Source organism: Palaemon carinicauda, chromosome 14 (assembly GCF_036898095.1).
Source record: "Palaemon carinicauda isolate YSFRI2023 chromosome 14, ASM3689809v2, whole genome shotgun sequence".
Lineage (NCBI taxonomy): Eukaryota > Metazoa > Arthropoda > Malacostraca > Decapoda > Palaemonidae > Palaemon > Palaemon carinicauda.
Window position 1 is genome coordinate 111635718 of NC_090738.1, and position 12704 is coordinate 111648421.

Here is a 12704-nt window from a genome sequence, read left to right on the forward strand (position 1 = left end):
GGTTGTAGAAGCCCGGGGTTTGATGGTCCAGGACTTTGACTACCGCTCCCTTTTCTAGTAAGAGAGACACCTCCTGTTTCAATGCTCGTCTCTTGTCTTCCTCTCTGTACCTGGGAGAGAGATCGATGGGAGACGTTGCTAGAGGGGGTTTTCGTACAAACGGGATCTTGTACCCCTCTCTGAGCAACTTCACAGATTGTGCATCTGCGCCTCTCTTCTCCCAGGTCTGCCAGAAGTTCTTGAGTCTGGCTCCCACTGCTGTCTGAAGAAGCTGGCAGTCAGACTCTGCCTTTAAAGGACTTGGTTCCTTTCTTCTTCCCACGTCTCCCTTCGGCACAAGCACCTCCTCTGCTGGAGGCTCTGCCACGAAAGGGCAGAATAAATCGGGACGCTGGAGTGTCCATCCTTGGTCTAGCTGACATGGTAGGCAAAGGGGTGGCTTTGCGGGCAGAGGACGCCACCAGGTCATGGGTGTCCTTCTGTATCAACGAAGCAGCAATCTCCTTAATCAAGTCCTCTGGAAAAAGGCACTTAGAGAGAGGAGCAAACAGAAGTTCTGATCTTTGACAAGGTGTCACTCCAGCTGACAGGAAAGAGCAAAGGTTCTCACGCTTCTTGAGGACTCCGGATACGAACGATGCAGCAAGCTCACTAGACCCGTCACGTATGGCCTTGTCCATGCAGGACATTATGAGCAAGGAAGATTCCTTCTCAGTCGGGGAGATCTTCCTGCTCAAAGCTCCCAGACACCAGTCTAAAAAGTTGAAGACCTCGAAGGCTCTAAAAACTCCTTTCAACAGATGGTCTAGGTCCGAAGGTGACCAGCATATCTTAGAGCGTCTCATGGCTAGCCTGCGGGGAGAGTCTACAAGACTTGAGAAGTCGCCCTGGGCAGAGGCAGGAACTCCCAAGCCGAGAACTTCTCCCGTGGCATACCAGACGCTCGATCTGGAAGAGAGTTTAGCAGGGGGAAACGTAAAGGCTGTCTTCCCTAAACTCTTTTTGGACTGCATCCAATCTCCTATAACTCGTAAAGCTCTCTTGGACGAGCGTGCGAGGACGAGTCTAGTAAAGGCAGGCGAGGATGACTGCGTACCTAAAGCAAACTCTGACGGAGGAGAGCGCGGAGCCACAGACACAAACTGGTCCGGAAACATCTCTTTGAACAGAGCAAGAACTTTTCTAAAGTCCAAAGAGGGTTGCGTGGACTTGGGCTCGTCAAGGTCCGAATGTGGTTCATCAACGTGTGCCGCATCGTCATCATCAGAGAGTCCATCATCCGAGAATTGAGGAGGAAGCGGCAATGGAGTAGGTATCGGCTGGTCAGCTGAGTCCGGTCGCACGGGTGCACGCGTGACTGAACCGGACGCAACGTCATGGAACTGTTGCCCAGTCTGTGAGCTGGCAACAACCATAGCAGCGCGGGGACGCACAGCGTCTACTCCAGACTGTCTAGTCTGATGTGGGCGAGCAGAGGTAACCACACTGGGTTGCGGAGGTTGACGCACCGCGTCAAAACAAAACAACTCTGACGGTTGTTGTACCTCGCGAACGTCAACGGAAGGTTCCATGCGTCGCTGAACGTCAACATGCGGCTGGCAGGGTACACTGGAACGCATGGGTGGCGGGACTCTCTCAGCTGGAGTGCGCAAGAAGGTCGCCTCAGCGTCCACAGGACGCACAACCGTGGTTGGTTGTAGGCAAGAGGTTGGTGCAGCAGCAACCTTCTCCGCACGAAAGTCCTGCATCAGAGACGTTAACTGTGACTGCATGGTCTGCAGCAAAGACCACTTGGGGTCTGCAGGAGCAGGTGCGGCAACAGACGGTGTAACTGTCTGCGGCGGTACCGCTTTGCCTCTCTTAGGAGGTGAACAGTCATCGGAAGACTGCAGCGAGTCCGAACTGACCCAGTGGCTACAACTGGGCCGTTGGACTTGCGCGGAAGGGACCGACTTGCGCTTAAGCGGTCGTGAGACCTTGGTCCATGGTTTCTTGCGAGAAACCTCTTCCGCAGACGAGGAATAAATGGGCTCTCTCGTCTTTGTGTGGGTGGGGCGATCTTGGTTAGATACGCCCGAAACCACGGAGGGAACGTCTGTTCGCTGATTAAAGCCTCTCGAACCCATTGGTCGTACGACATTGCTTCTCCCCTGGACTTGGGAGCTTGCAAGAGGTCCCGGACTAGGAGGACGACAGGCACGAACAGACGAACCCTCAAGCGCAACACTATCCACAACACTATCACTCACTTTATCACTTCCCACTGCACTCTTACACTTCAGCTCCTTGACGTCCGCCATGAGCTGGTTACGGTCACTAGCCAAGGACTCAACTCTCTCACCCAGAGCTTGGATGGCACGCATCATATCGGCCATCGAAGGTTCCTGAGTGCCAGAAGGGGGATTAGGAGCAACCACTACAGGGGAAGGAATAGGTTGTGGGGCATGAGGAGAGGAAAAATCAACAGAACGAGATGAACTTCTCCTGACTCTATCTCTCTCTAGCCTACGTGTATATTTCTGGAATTCGATAAAATCGAATTCCGAAAGCCCAACGCATTCCTCACATCGATCTTCCAATTGACAGGTTTTATCCCGACAATTGGAACAAACGGTGTGAGGATCGATAGAGGCCTTCGGAAGACGCCTTGAACAGTCCCTACCATTACACTTCCTGAATTTTGGGACTTGAGAAGGGTCAGCCATTTTGAATTGGTCAAAGGGGAATTCAAAAACTATCCAAAGTCATCAACAAATAATCCGATATCAAAAAAAGAATGCAAGGATTTATTGAAGAGAAAGCCTGCACAGCGAAAGCTCAAAACTAGAAAAGTGTACTTCACCAAATAGTTGTGAAAACAAATCCAGTTAGCAACTAGCGAATTAGTAGGTCTTGCCGGTAGCACGACAGAGAGAAAATTGAGTTCTTTGTTTACAATGAGTACTGAGTACCTGCACGACAGATGGCGCTGTTGAAGTAAACCCCCTACCTGCATAGCGATCGCTGGCGGATTTTTTACGTAGAGTTTTCTGTCGAGCAGCAGAGCTGCAGCTTATATAATCACCGGCTAAGTTAAATATTGAAAAATTATATATAGAATATATTAAAGAGAATAGAAATAGAATTCACAGAAAAGATAGAAAAATATATAAAATGCAATTACAATTTATATAGGTAGAAAAAATTCATGTTTCTAAAGTGCTTAAATATGTAGTTTATCTCTATAAGTTAAATAAAATAAAATCACTAGCACGACATTTAGGTTACACAGGACTGATAGTAATATATCCAACTTTGACTAGTGACAAATCTGATAATGAAATGGAATAGTGATTAAACATGGCAAGTAACTATTTATTTTTGTATCAGGGATATCTTTCTTTTCCCAAAAGTTGATTCATTTTATTTTTAAAGAGGTAGAGCTAATGAATTAAAAGGCCATACACAGTAGAGTATCCATATATTACAAACCTTGCATCTGCACTCAATTCTAAGTTATTTCCCAAGTGAAAATATAGAAAAGAAAATATATCATACCTGTACTAATGTGCAATAAGGGATAAGAATAAAAGTATTATTCTCAAATCCTGAGAGTCATCTTAGTTGACACATTTTTATGCTTAGCTACTGTAAGGTTTAAGAGATAAATTTTGTCCATTTTCAATTAATTTACCTTCAAACATCTGAGTTTTAAGAATCTTTATCTATCTCAATATGAAAACTATTTCAAAAGGTACTTTTTCCAAAAGAATATTTTCAATTCTTTCACATGCATATGAATGCAGCAAGATTATCTTGCATAGCAACACTACAATATTTATATATTGTATCAGCAAATCAAAATAATTATTACACTTTTTCTACAAGGCAGTAACCAATAATAGGACTATGAACTTAAGTTTAGAAAAACAGAATATGAAAATTCTTTTCTTAATGCTAGATCTATTTCAGAAAATTTTCACAAAAGAACAAATAATAAAAAAATCCAATTCCTCATACAACAGACTATAACTTAACATTATTAGAAAACTGTAACATAGGTGTTTGTGTAGAAAATAACTGCATGGATAACTCATTTTGCATGGAAGTGTCAAAGGAACCATTAGAAGATCCTAAGGAAGCCTTTAATCTTTAGCTTTATAGCATAGAAATTATCTAAATCCTTGTTAATAATAAAGAATCAACTGATTAATAATACAGTATAGCTAAGAAACTATTGTAAACAATATTTCTTCAGGACTTTCAAAACAAGCATGTCAGAGTTAAATTTAACAAGGAACTTTGCCTTAGTACTGGAGATACTATGCCTGAAAGGACATTTGTAATGATTATTTTCTTCAACAAAAAGGGGCTTCCCGCCTTTACAAGCTCACTACGGTATATGGGGTATCTGCTATTGAGGAGGTCAAGCTTGAAATGCAAAAGAAAAAGCAACAGACCAATAACTAAAGCGACTAAACCACAAAGAGCTGACTGGGTATGTGGACATTTACTGACTTTAAACTTGGTAGATTGTCTTCCATTTCCTGTCCGACAATCCCTGACATTCAAACTCTGATGACGCATTAACTCATTAAGAGTGCTTTGGTGGCATTGGCCATCATGTCTGAGTGTATCCTGTGTGCGTCTGGTGCTATAGTTTTTTTTTTTAATAAGCCAGTCACTGATGCAGCATAACTGGATAAGATGTTAGGAACTTTAGAGGTGCTGTCAAGTTTTACATGTTTTCTCAAAGTGAAGTTTGTTTGAAAAATATCTGCATGCATAAGAGAACCACTTTTTTTACGAAAACTATCATTGTTTCATGAGTTCTGTTTAAAACTCATAGATTTTCCTAGACAGATGAGTAGCTTTTAAATAAAAATATTTGTAGCCTCACTCAGTAGATACTTAAAATAAATCCAAACTAATGAACTTTACTGTACTTGAATTGACATACGCAAATATTTAATCAAGGTTTCTAAAACGTATACTTTAAGCATTAAGATTAATACGAATGTTCTTAAAAACATATCAGTGGTTTAGTTATGTTTAATAAAAAGATAGTACATAGTACAATGATGTTGGTAATGCACAACTGCTCCTTAAGTAAAATTCTAACAGAGCAAAACAACTGTACTGTACATTTGCAAATTCCTGTTAGGATTTCTTGATAACTTTTAATTAGAAAAAAGTATTCTAGAAGTACACCTACATAATTAATTTCTTATAAATCAAATTTCAGTTTACCCGTAATATTAAGCACACTTACACAAAATTTAATTAATTTGTTTGGAGCTTGTTCCCAGTTTTCATTGATTCATTATTTGATTAATAAGCCTTTTGTTTACAATTCTACTTAATTTCATATGCAAGTCATGAAAATATTTTCTCCATTGATTATTAATCATAATAAACATAGCTTATTGAATGATGAAATTATGCTAGGAAGCTTTGATTATCATTTGTACAATTTTGAAGTACGGTATAGAGTATTTGTAAGTGTAGTGTAGTATATACTGTAACATCATAAAGCAATAATTTGGTTCATATTTACAGGCATTGAAGCTCCTGACTTGCAAAAATATTCTGGTGTATATGGTATAAAACAGTGGGACAAATTTAATGTTTGGGAGACATTCATATTTAAATTCATTCTTTTTTGGAGAGCGTAAAAGTAAGCATTGCTTGTACACCTATCAACTTGATGTCAAGTATGTGGAGGTTAATTTGACTTTAAAAGGAATCATTACTATTGCTGGTGTAAGTAATCTTTGTGCCACGGAATAGCAGTATATTATTTATATAAAAGGTTGCCAGTGAACAACAGCATCGTTAACTAATTGTTATATAGCAAATTTTGAACATAACTTGAGATAGGTAACAATTAAGACATGCAAAATGTATAACTAATCTTTTAAACGCACATATTTGGATTTTAAGTTCATTATTATTTTCCGCAACCATTTCTGCCTTTTTTTCTGTTTTAACTGCAGAAGTTCAAAATTGGCAAACTTGCAGCTAATGTTTATATTTTGAGCATTCATTACTTCTGATATAATTCCTTTATTTCCTTTCCTCACTTGCCTATTTTTCTGTTGGAGCCCTTGGGCTAATGGCATTCTGCTTTTCTAACTAGGATTGTAGCATGGCTAGTAGTGATAATAATAATATCATGGTAAAGGCTGTGAATATATTACATGTACTGTACTGTACTTGATACAAAATAGAGGTGTCCAAAATTTCACAGATTTATATAGGGGACTTCTTAAAAAAAAAAGAACATTTTTCAATTTTTTAGGGCAATCGTCTCATGATTTAGTCAGTGGGAGACGAATGCATAAAAAGATATAGAATAAATATAATGTAATGTATTATTCACATTACTGTTTTATTTGACTTTTGTAAAGCTATATCTGTATTCAACATAGTAGAATACAGTACTGTTTAACAAAGACTTTTGCCTTAATGATATTTAGATTTTGTTACATTCTGCAATATTAATTTAGATTACATCATGCATTTTAATTCCATTTATTTTTAGTTTTCAAGTTTACTCTGTAACATCTTCATTTTTCTTTAAAGTGGACCTTATTTTCTTTTTAATCTGAGTCTTGCTACAGCTATTTACCTTCCTCACACCGGAAAACTAATCTATTTTCTCTCATTCCAGCATAAAGACAATGGTAGATTAGGAAAGCTACATTGAACTTCATTGGAAGAACTGAAGTCATGCTTAACCTTTGGGGAAGTTTCTTCAAGCAACTGATTCGCCTATAATCAAAAGAAAATACAGTATACTGGAGCTGTGGTCTCAAAACTTTTCGTTTACATGCCAATCTTGTGTAGACTTAGTGGCTAAGAACAGTGTTTTACTTAAAGTACAGTAAAAGGATTTGTGTCAACAAATATGAGATTTTAATAATTGGACAAAAAGACTCTTGTATCAACAACAATATCCTAAAAAAAAAAAAAAAAAATTTGCAAAAGCACCTAAATTTCCATAAAACTTATGAATTCTTATTCATGAAAAATATACGATATTCAGCATAGCGAACTTTGCAAATTGAAATTTCATGAGGTATCTATTCATTTGTTTCTATAATGTACAATATATCTTTATTGTATACATAATGTAACATCTAGAGGTATTAATTCCTTAAGAATTGCAGCATGCAATTAGATAGGCTTGATTAGCAAAGAAAAGACCAGCTGTAGGCTACACTCCTTATGAGCTACAACAATTCAGCCAACTGTGTAGTAAATTACTGGAACATAGCAGATTTTATATAAATGTAATCAAATAAAAACTTATACATACATAAGCATATATATGCTTATATGTAGGTAGCAATGTAGTATACATATAAAGTACATTTCCTTCCTTATTTTTTTATTTTGACAGAGATAATAATGTGGCCACTAAATACTGGATGTTGCGTACAAGAGAGATCTTTGCAAATACAAAATTAATCAAAATGGTTGTCACGCTTGTTAAAGGAGTACTTGAAAAAAAAAAAAGTTTTAAATCTAAATCTGAGAAGTGAAAGCTGATAAATGCTATCTGCAGACAACATAAAAATGAACTTACAAAAGTAACTTCCTCTATTGTGGGAGCTGGATATTAATGGAATTTAAGTTAAGAAGTGAAAACATACAATAACTAATCTATACACATGCAAGATATGAAATATTTCTCATTTCTGCAGCCTACTTCATCTTCCAAAGGAGCTAAATATTTTCCATGATTCATAAGGAATGAATTCCATTACCTTGAAGCAGTCCCTGTTTTATGATCACAGCAATAAATTATTAAAGACCTACTATCAATATAACAAATTAAACAATCAGGCTAATCTTACCTTGACAACTAAACAACGTTTAAAGAAGGCGAGAAACTTCTTCAAAGGTACGAAGTACTGGTAATTATCAGTCAATTACTAAAAACAAAATCGGTTGGTATATAATGCAAGCAATAGGAACTCTGATAACACCTCTGTGGCATTAAGGACAATATGACATCCATATCCTGAGCATTGTAACAGGTTGTGAATCCTAATCAACTATGCCTAATCATTGTAAGAATCAGTGAGTAGGAAGAGTAAGACTAAGTCACAAGACCAATAGTGAGATATAATACTGTACAGTATCATCTTGAATAGCAGTGCAATTAAGTGTCATCACATAAAAGGACTTAAAAGATAGATTTCTTTTCATTAACATTCAAATGATTCCTTGGCTTCACAACTAATTTCAATACCCTGCATTACCAAACTTCTCCAGCTATGTAAAAACAAAATGTCAGTGGTAGGCAAGATTCACTAAATTTACAAATAGGGCATAATTAATTAAAATACGAGATTGAAACTGCATGAAAATTCTCAATTCAATTAATTTGTTTAGCAAAACCCTCAGATTACAACATAGAAAGGGTTTTCTTCCAAGCTTAAACAAACAGCATTTTATGGTATATTAGATGAAATGACATTTAGATGATCAAAGGGGATTGATGACTAAAATACCTTGTATTAACTAAAAAGTTCAATGAAAAAAGGACTTTACCCTTATAAACATCAATTCTATGTCTAGATCTAATTTCTTGCTCACTGAATATTTAGAATTTTCCCTGAGCTAATCTTAGAAGAAAATAAGATTATATGATTATCACAATGACAGTAATTTCCAAAACCTTTCAAGACTGTTATAACCTGGAGAAACAAATTCACATTGTTCTGCAGATGAGACTGTTGGGCAAAATATTTCACAGCCATAACACTAAAGGTGGTTTTCATCATTCAACAAAACTTTACTCCCAGGTGCTTAGAGTAAGATGGTAATTATTTCAGTACTGTACTACAATGCATATAATTATTTGTGAACATATCATTACCTTAAATCTAATGAGTGTAAAGGGAGTAAAGCTGACATTGCTGTGAAAGGGGTTGTAAGCGTTGTATAATCTATGAATGATATCATTTGTTGGTTTTTGCAATACAGTATCAGCAAATACCAGAATTATCGGTTGTATGTGTGGAACTGAATGTACCTGTGTTTCTTTTGGAATAAAATGAAAAACAACAGTATTTTAACTTTCCCTTACCCAACAATTTTTTTGCAATATTACTGTATATTTCCATGTAAAAGGCAAAATTCTAAGATTAGTTTTGGATGAAAAAAGTCAGGGTTTGCCCATTACAGGAGATACTTTTCGAATTATGAAAATATTTATTTTCTTGACCTCTGTTGTGTTGATGTTAGGGTTTTCTAATTGCATATTGTTCATTAATAGGTAACTAGATGGGAAGGATCGACTTAAAATCATATATTATACTGTACTCATTTTAAGTACAGTATATAATTTTATGTTTAAGTAATATAGGAATACTTTATCTTTATTTATAGTACTCGGGATCTGTTGTGTGAACTTGTCTGTAGGCTACCCTAATTATACGAAGCCTAGAATTTTCCATATTTGTAATTAATTTTTCTAATTACATAGTAGTTAGGAAGGATTGACTTAACAGCATATAACATGCTCAGTATAATTATATACTGTAGTTGTGTGTTCAAGTAAAATAAAAATAAGAATTAATTTTATCCTTATTACAATACTTCCGTCGCCAAAATTATTTGTTTCGGAACACTAGGATTGTTGACATTAATTGCCAAGAGATGGCGGTACAAAGTGGTTTTCCGAAACCTAACCTCAAAATTTGTAGGTTACCGGTATCTATCCTATAATATACAGGAAAACAATGATGTAAACACCTTTAAAGAAAGGAAAAAACTTCATTTAATAAACTTGAAATTAAAAACCATCAAAATCAACACTTTCATTTAAAATATTAAAAAGTCTCAAAAAATTTATCAGGACAGCATCATCATGGGGACCAACTTCATTGCTTTCGTTTGTAATACTAGCACTCTCATCCTCAAATAGTGCATCATCCGCCGTTCCGTCCAGATTGTTTGAAATGCTTTTGTTATATACTTAGAAATCCAAGATAAATTAAATAAAGACGATTTCATATCATTGCTTTGCTAAACATGCCGCATAAAACCGAAACCATTGTTTTGTTTATATTCCATCACTGATCACAATGAATAAACGAACACATTTACACATCTGTGTATAGGATAGCGTTTGCAACAAGACATCTTACCAAGTATTGATTATGTAAAAATAATGGCCTACGTGGCTGAGGACTATGAACGTGAAGTAGATGATAAATGGAGAAGTAATGATAGAAAAGCTCAAAATAGAGATATAGTTAAGCTGTACTGTAGAGATATTACTCTACATATATTACAGTAATATACACTTCAGTATCATCAAGTATTATACGGTACAGTATTACTATATAGGAACAAACGTGTTTTCCTATAATTGTATGATGAATACTCGGTAAAATTATAGTTTCGGTCAGCGCAACAACTACTTACTGTAGTGCTACGTACTGTATTCTAGCCTTACCTTGTCCAGTACGTAGTGTACATATGTGCACAAGTACTGTACTGTGCACTTACTGATTTATTTACAAACTATCTACACTGTGATAAAAACTAAGTAAAAACAATATTAGGCAGTACTTAGTGTTTTAATTATCTGAACGTAGGCAAGGGGCAGCCAGTTGTTAAGTTAGGTTAGGAGTTATCTAACCCTGGGGCACCAAACATATGCAAATTTGTGCCTGACTGTATACTAGTTGCCCTCATCTGTCATTGGCAATTCCATCTCTATCACCTTAAAGTTGCCTCTCAAAGATAAGGATATAAAAAATAAGGCTTATTAGATGTTCAATCACTATGCCATGACATCATCCAAAAGGACTTTCTTAAAGGATTAGGAAGCAAAAAATAAAAAATCAGTATTTAATCCTGATATTAATCAATCAACTAAAGGCAGGCGAAATGAAAACACTATCCTAAACTAATTAAGGGGTTTTGACGAAGGAAAAACCTAATTTTGGGGAGGTGCTGTGTGGTCCTGAAGGAGTTTCCTGTTAAGGCTAAAATAGAGAATCCAATTTGACATAATATACCAAAGAAATATGGTCTTCCCTGCCCTAACGTTGGTGTACTGTACTCTCAACGGGTAAAGCACGGACTCAGTATGTAATAGGGAGACCTACGGGTTAAAGCTCCATTGAACCCGTCACAGCATCTCCAATGCTAAAACTGCTTGCTAACTGATAACGCGTCACCCACCGAGAATCAACACTGTCACTGGAGACAATGTATAATTGGGTATTTGTTTCTCACCAGGCAACCATCTTTCCATTTCAGGATTAAGTCTCAGTTATACCCCACTTGCCTTCCCTTCATCAAAAAACACTTTTCTGGGATTAAGCAGCTGTGTGGTCCCAAAGGAATAAGACTAAAGTGGACTTGTGGACCACAAAGATCAGGTCACAGACAAAAAAGCAAACACCCCATTCATATGTCCATATGTGAAAGGGATAGACTAACAAGTCAGCCATTCACCTCTTAAGAAAAGTTCTCTGGGAAAGGAGCTAAATAACCATCTCAAAGCCTCTGCTAAGGGACCTGGTTGAGGGCCCTCTTTTCAACACTGTCCCCTCATAGATCCCATATACCACGAACAAGCAAAGCAGCACACATGTAAATTGTACCACTCGGGTTAGTTTCAGGTAGTACCTTATAAAGACTTTATGCCCAGACTGACCTGAAAAGCTTTTGATGTCCTGAAACTGCATATTAACTAAAAAAAAATAACTAATGACGAAGCAATTTTTCTCACACTAATGCTTTTGTAGATGGAAAGGAGCAGCTTTGTTTAATGAGGGATGTCATGAGAACATGGATAGCTCTGTAAAAAGGGACTTGTTGGTCTGGGAATTAGTAACAAGAGGGTCCTGCCCTATAGGGGCTCTTTGTTTATGGCCAAAACCAAAGATAGGAGACCTGGAGTCAAAATCAAAAGATGGCCTGGAATGAGTCTGAGAATTTGTACTCTTAAAAATGCTACAATTTCATGGACTCTTTCTCTTGAGGCCAAAGTTCTTCAAGATATAAACTGAAGCAGTTCCTTTAAAGTGATGAGATTTATCTTTAACCAAAAATTCTGGACCTCCATATCTACTGACCAGGGCCACTATAGGAGTTGGTAACGATAGCCGTTGCAAAGCAAAAGACAAAGTAATCATGTGGAACATGTTCAGACCTAAATACAAGTTAAAGGCCCCTTAAAGGGTTCTGTCAATCCAGATGTGTATTACAAAACTATTAACAATTTAAGTTTCTTATTTTTAAAGAGGTAGACTCTGGGTTATCCATGCCTTCAACAATGACTGGTGCTGTCTAGTGGAAAATGACCTCTTACACCTCCAATAAATACAACATGTTGTTAGCCAAAAATTATCTTCTGTATATTGTACAGTATATAGGAGAGAAAATAAAGATGTGAAGGTTCTAGGTCAGAATGGAGAAAGAAAAGACATTCCAACTCCCTACTCTTTAATAGAGTTGTGCTGACTAAAGACGGTGTGACTTTGGTCTCGGACATTGAAGGAGTAAAAAATATGGCCTTTTCAGCAACAATGGAGTAATAAATATAGCTATCCATAAGTCTGATAGGATCTTCAAAACCTTTTAAATCAAACTCATTGGAGGTAACAAAGATTAGGGATCATCTGTTCTAGTCCAGGTTGAAGGTACCTCTTACAAATCCTTCAAAATCCAAATTCAGAGCTATTTAATGTTGA

At 36.9% G+C, this 12704-nt stretch overlaps 1 protein-coding gene across 2 annotated transcripts in view; it reads left to right on the forward strand.

Moving 5' to 3' along the window:
- Positions 1-8603, forward strand: part of LOC137653617 (SH3 domain-binding glutamic acid-rich protein homolog) — a 68280-nt gene extending 59677 nt beyond the window's left edge. For both annotated transcript variants that reach the window (XM_068387173.1, XM_068387174.1), the window contains one exon: positions 6653-8603. In XM_068387173.1, the coding sequence (XP_068243274.1) occupies positions 6653-6657 (5 nt within the window). In that variant the 3' untranslated portion in view covers positions 6658-8603. The remainder of the gene's footprint in view (positions 1-6652) is intronic.
- Positions 8604-12704: the final 4101 nt, after the last annotated feature.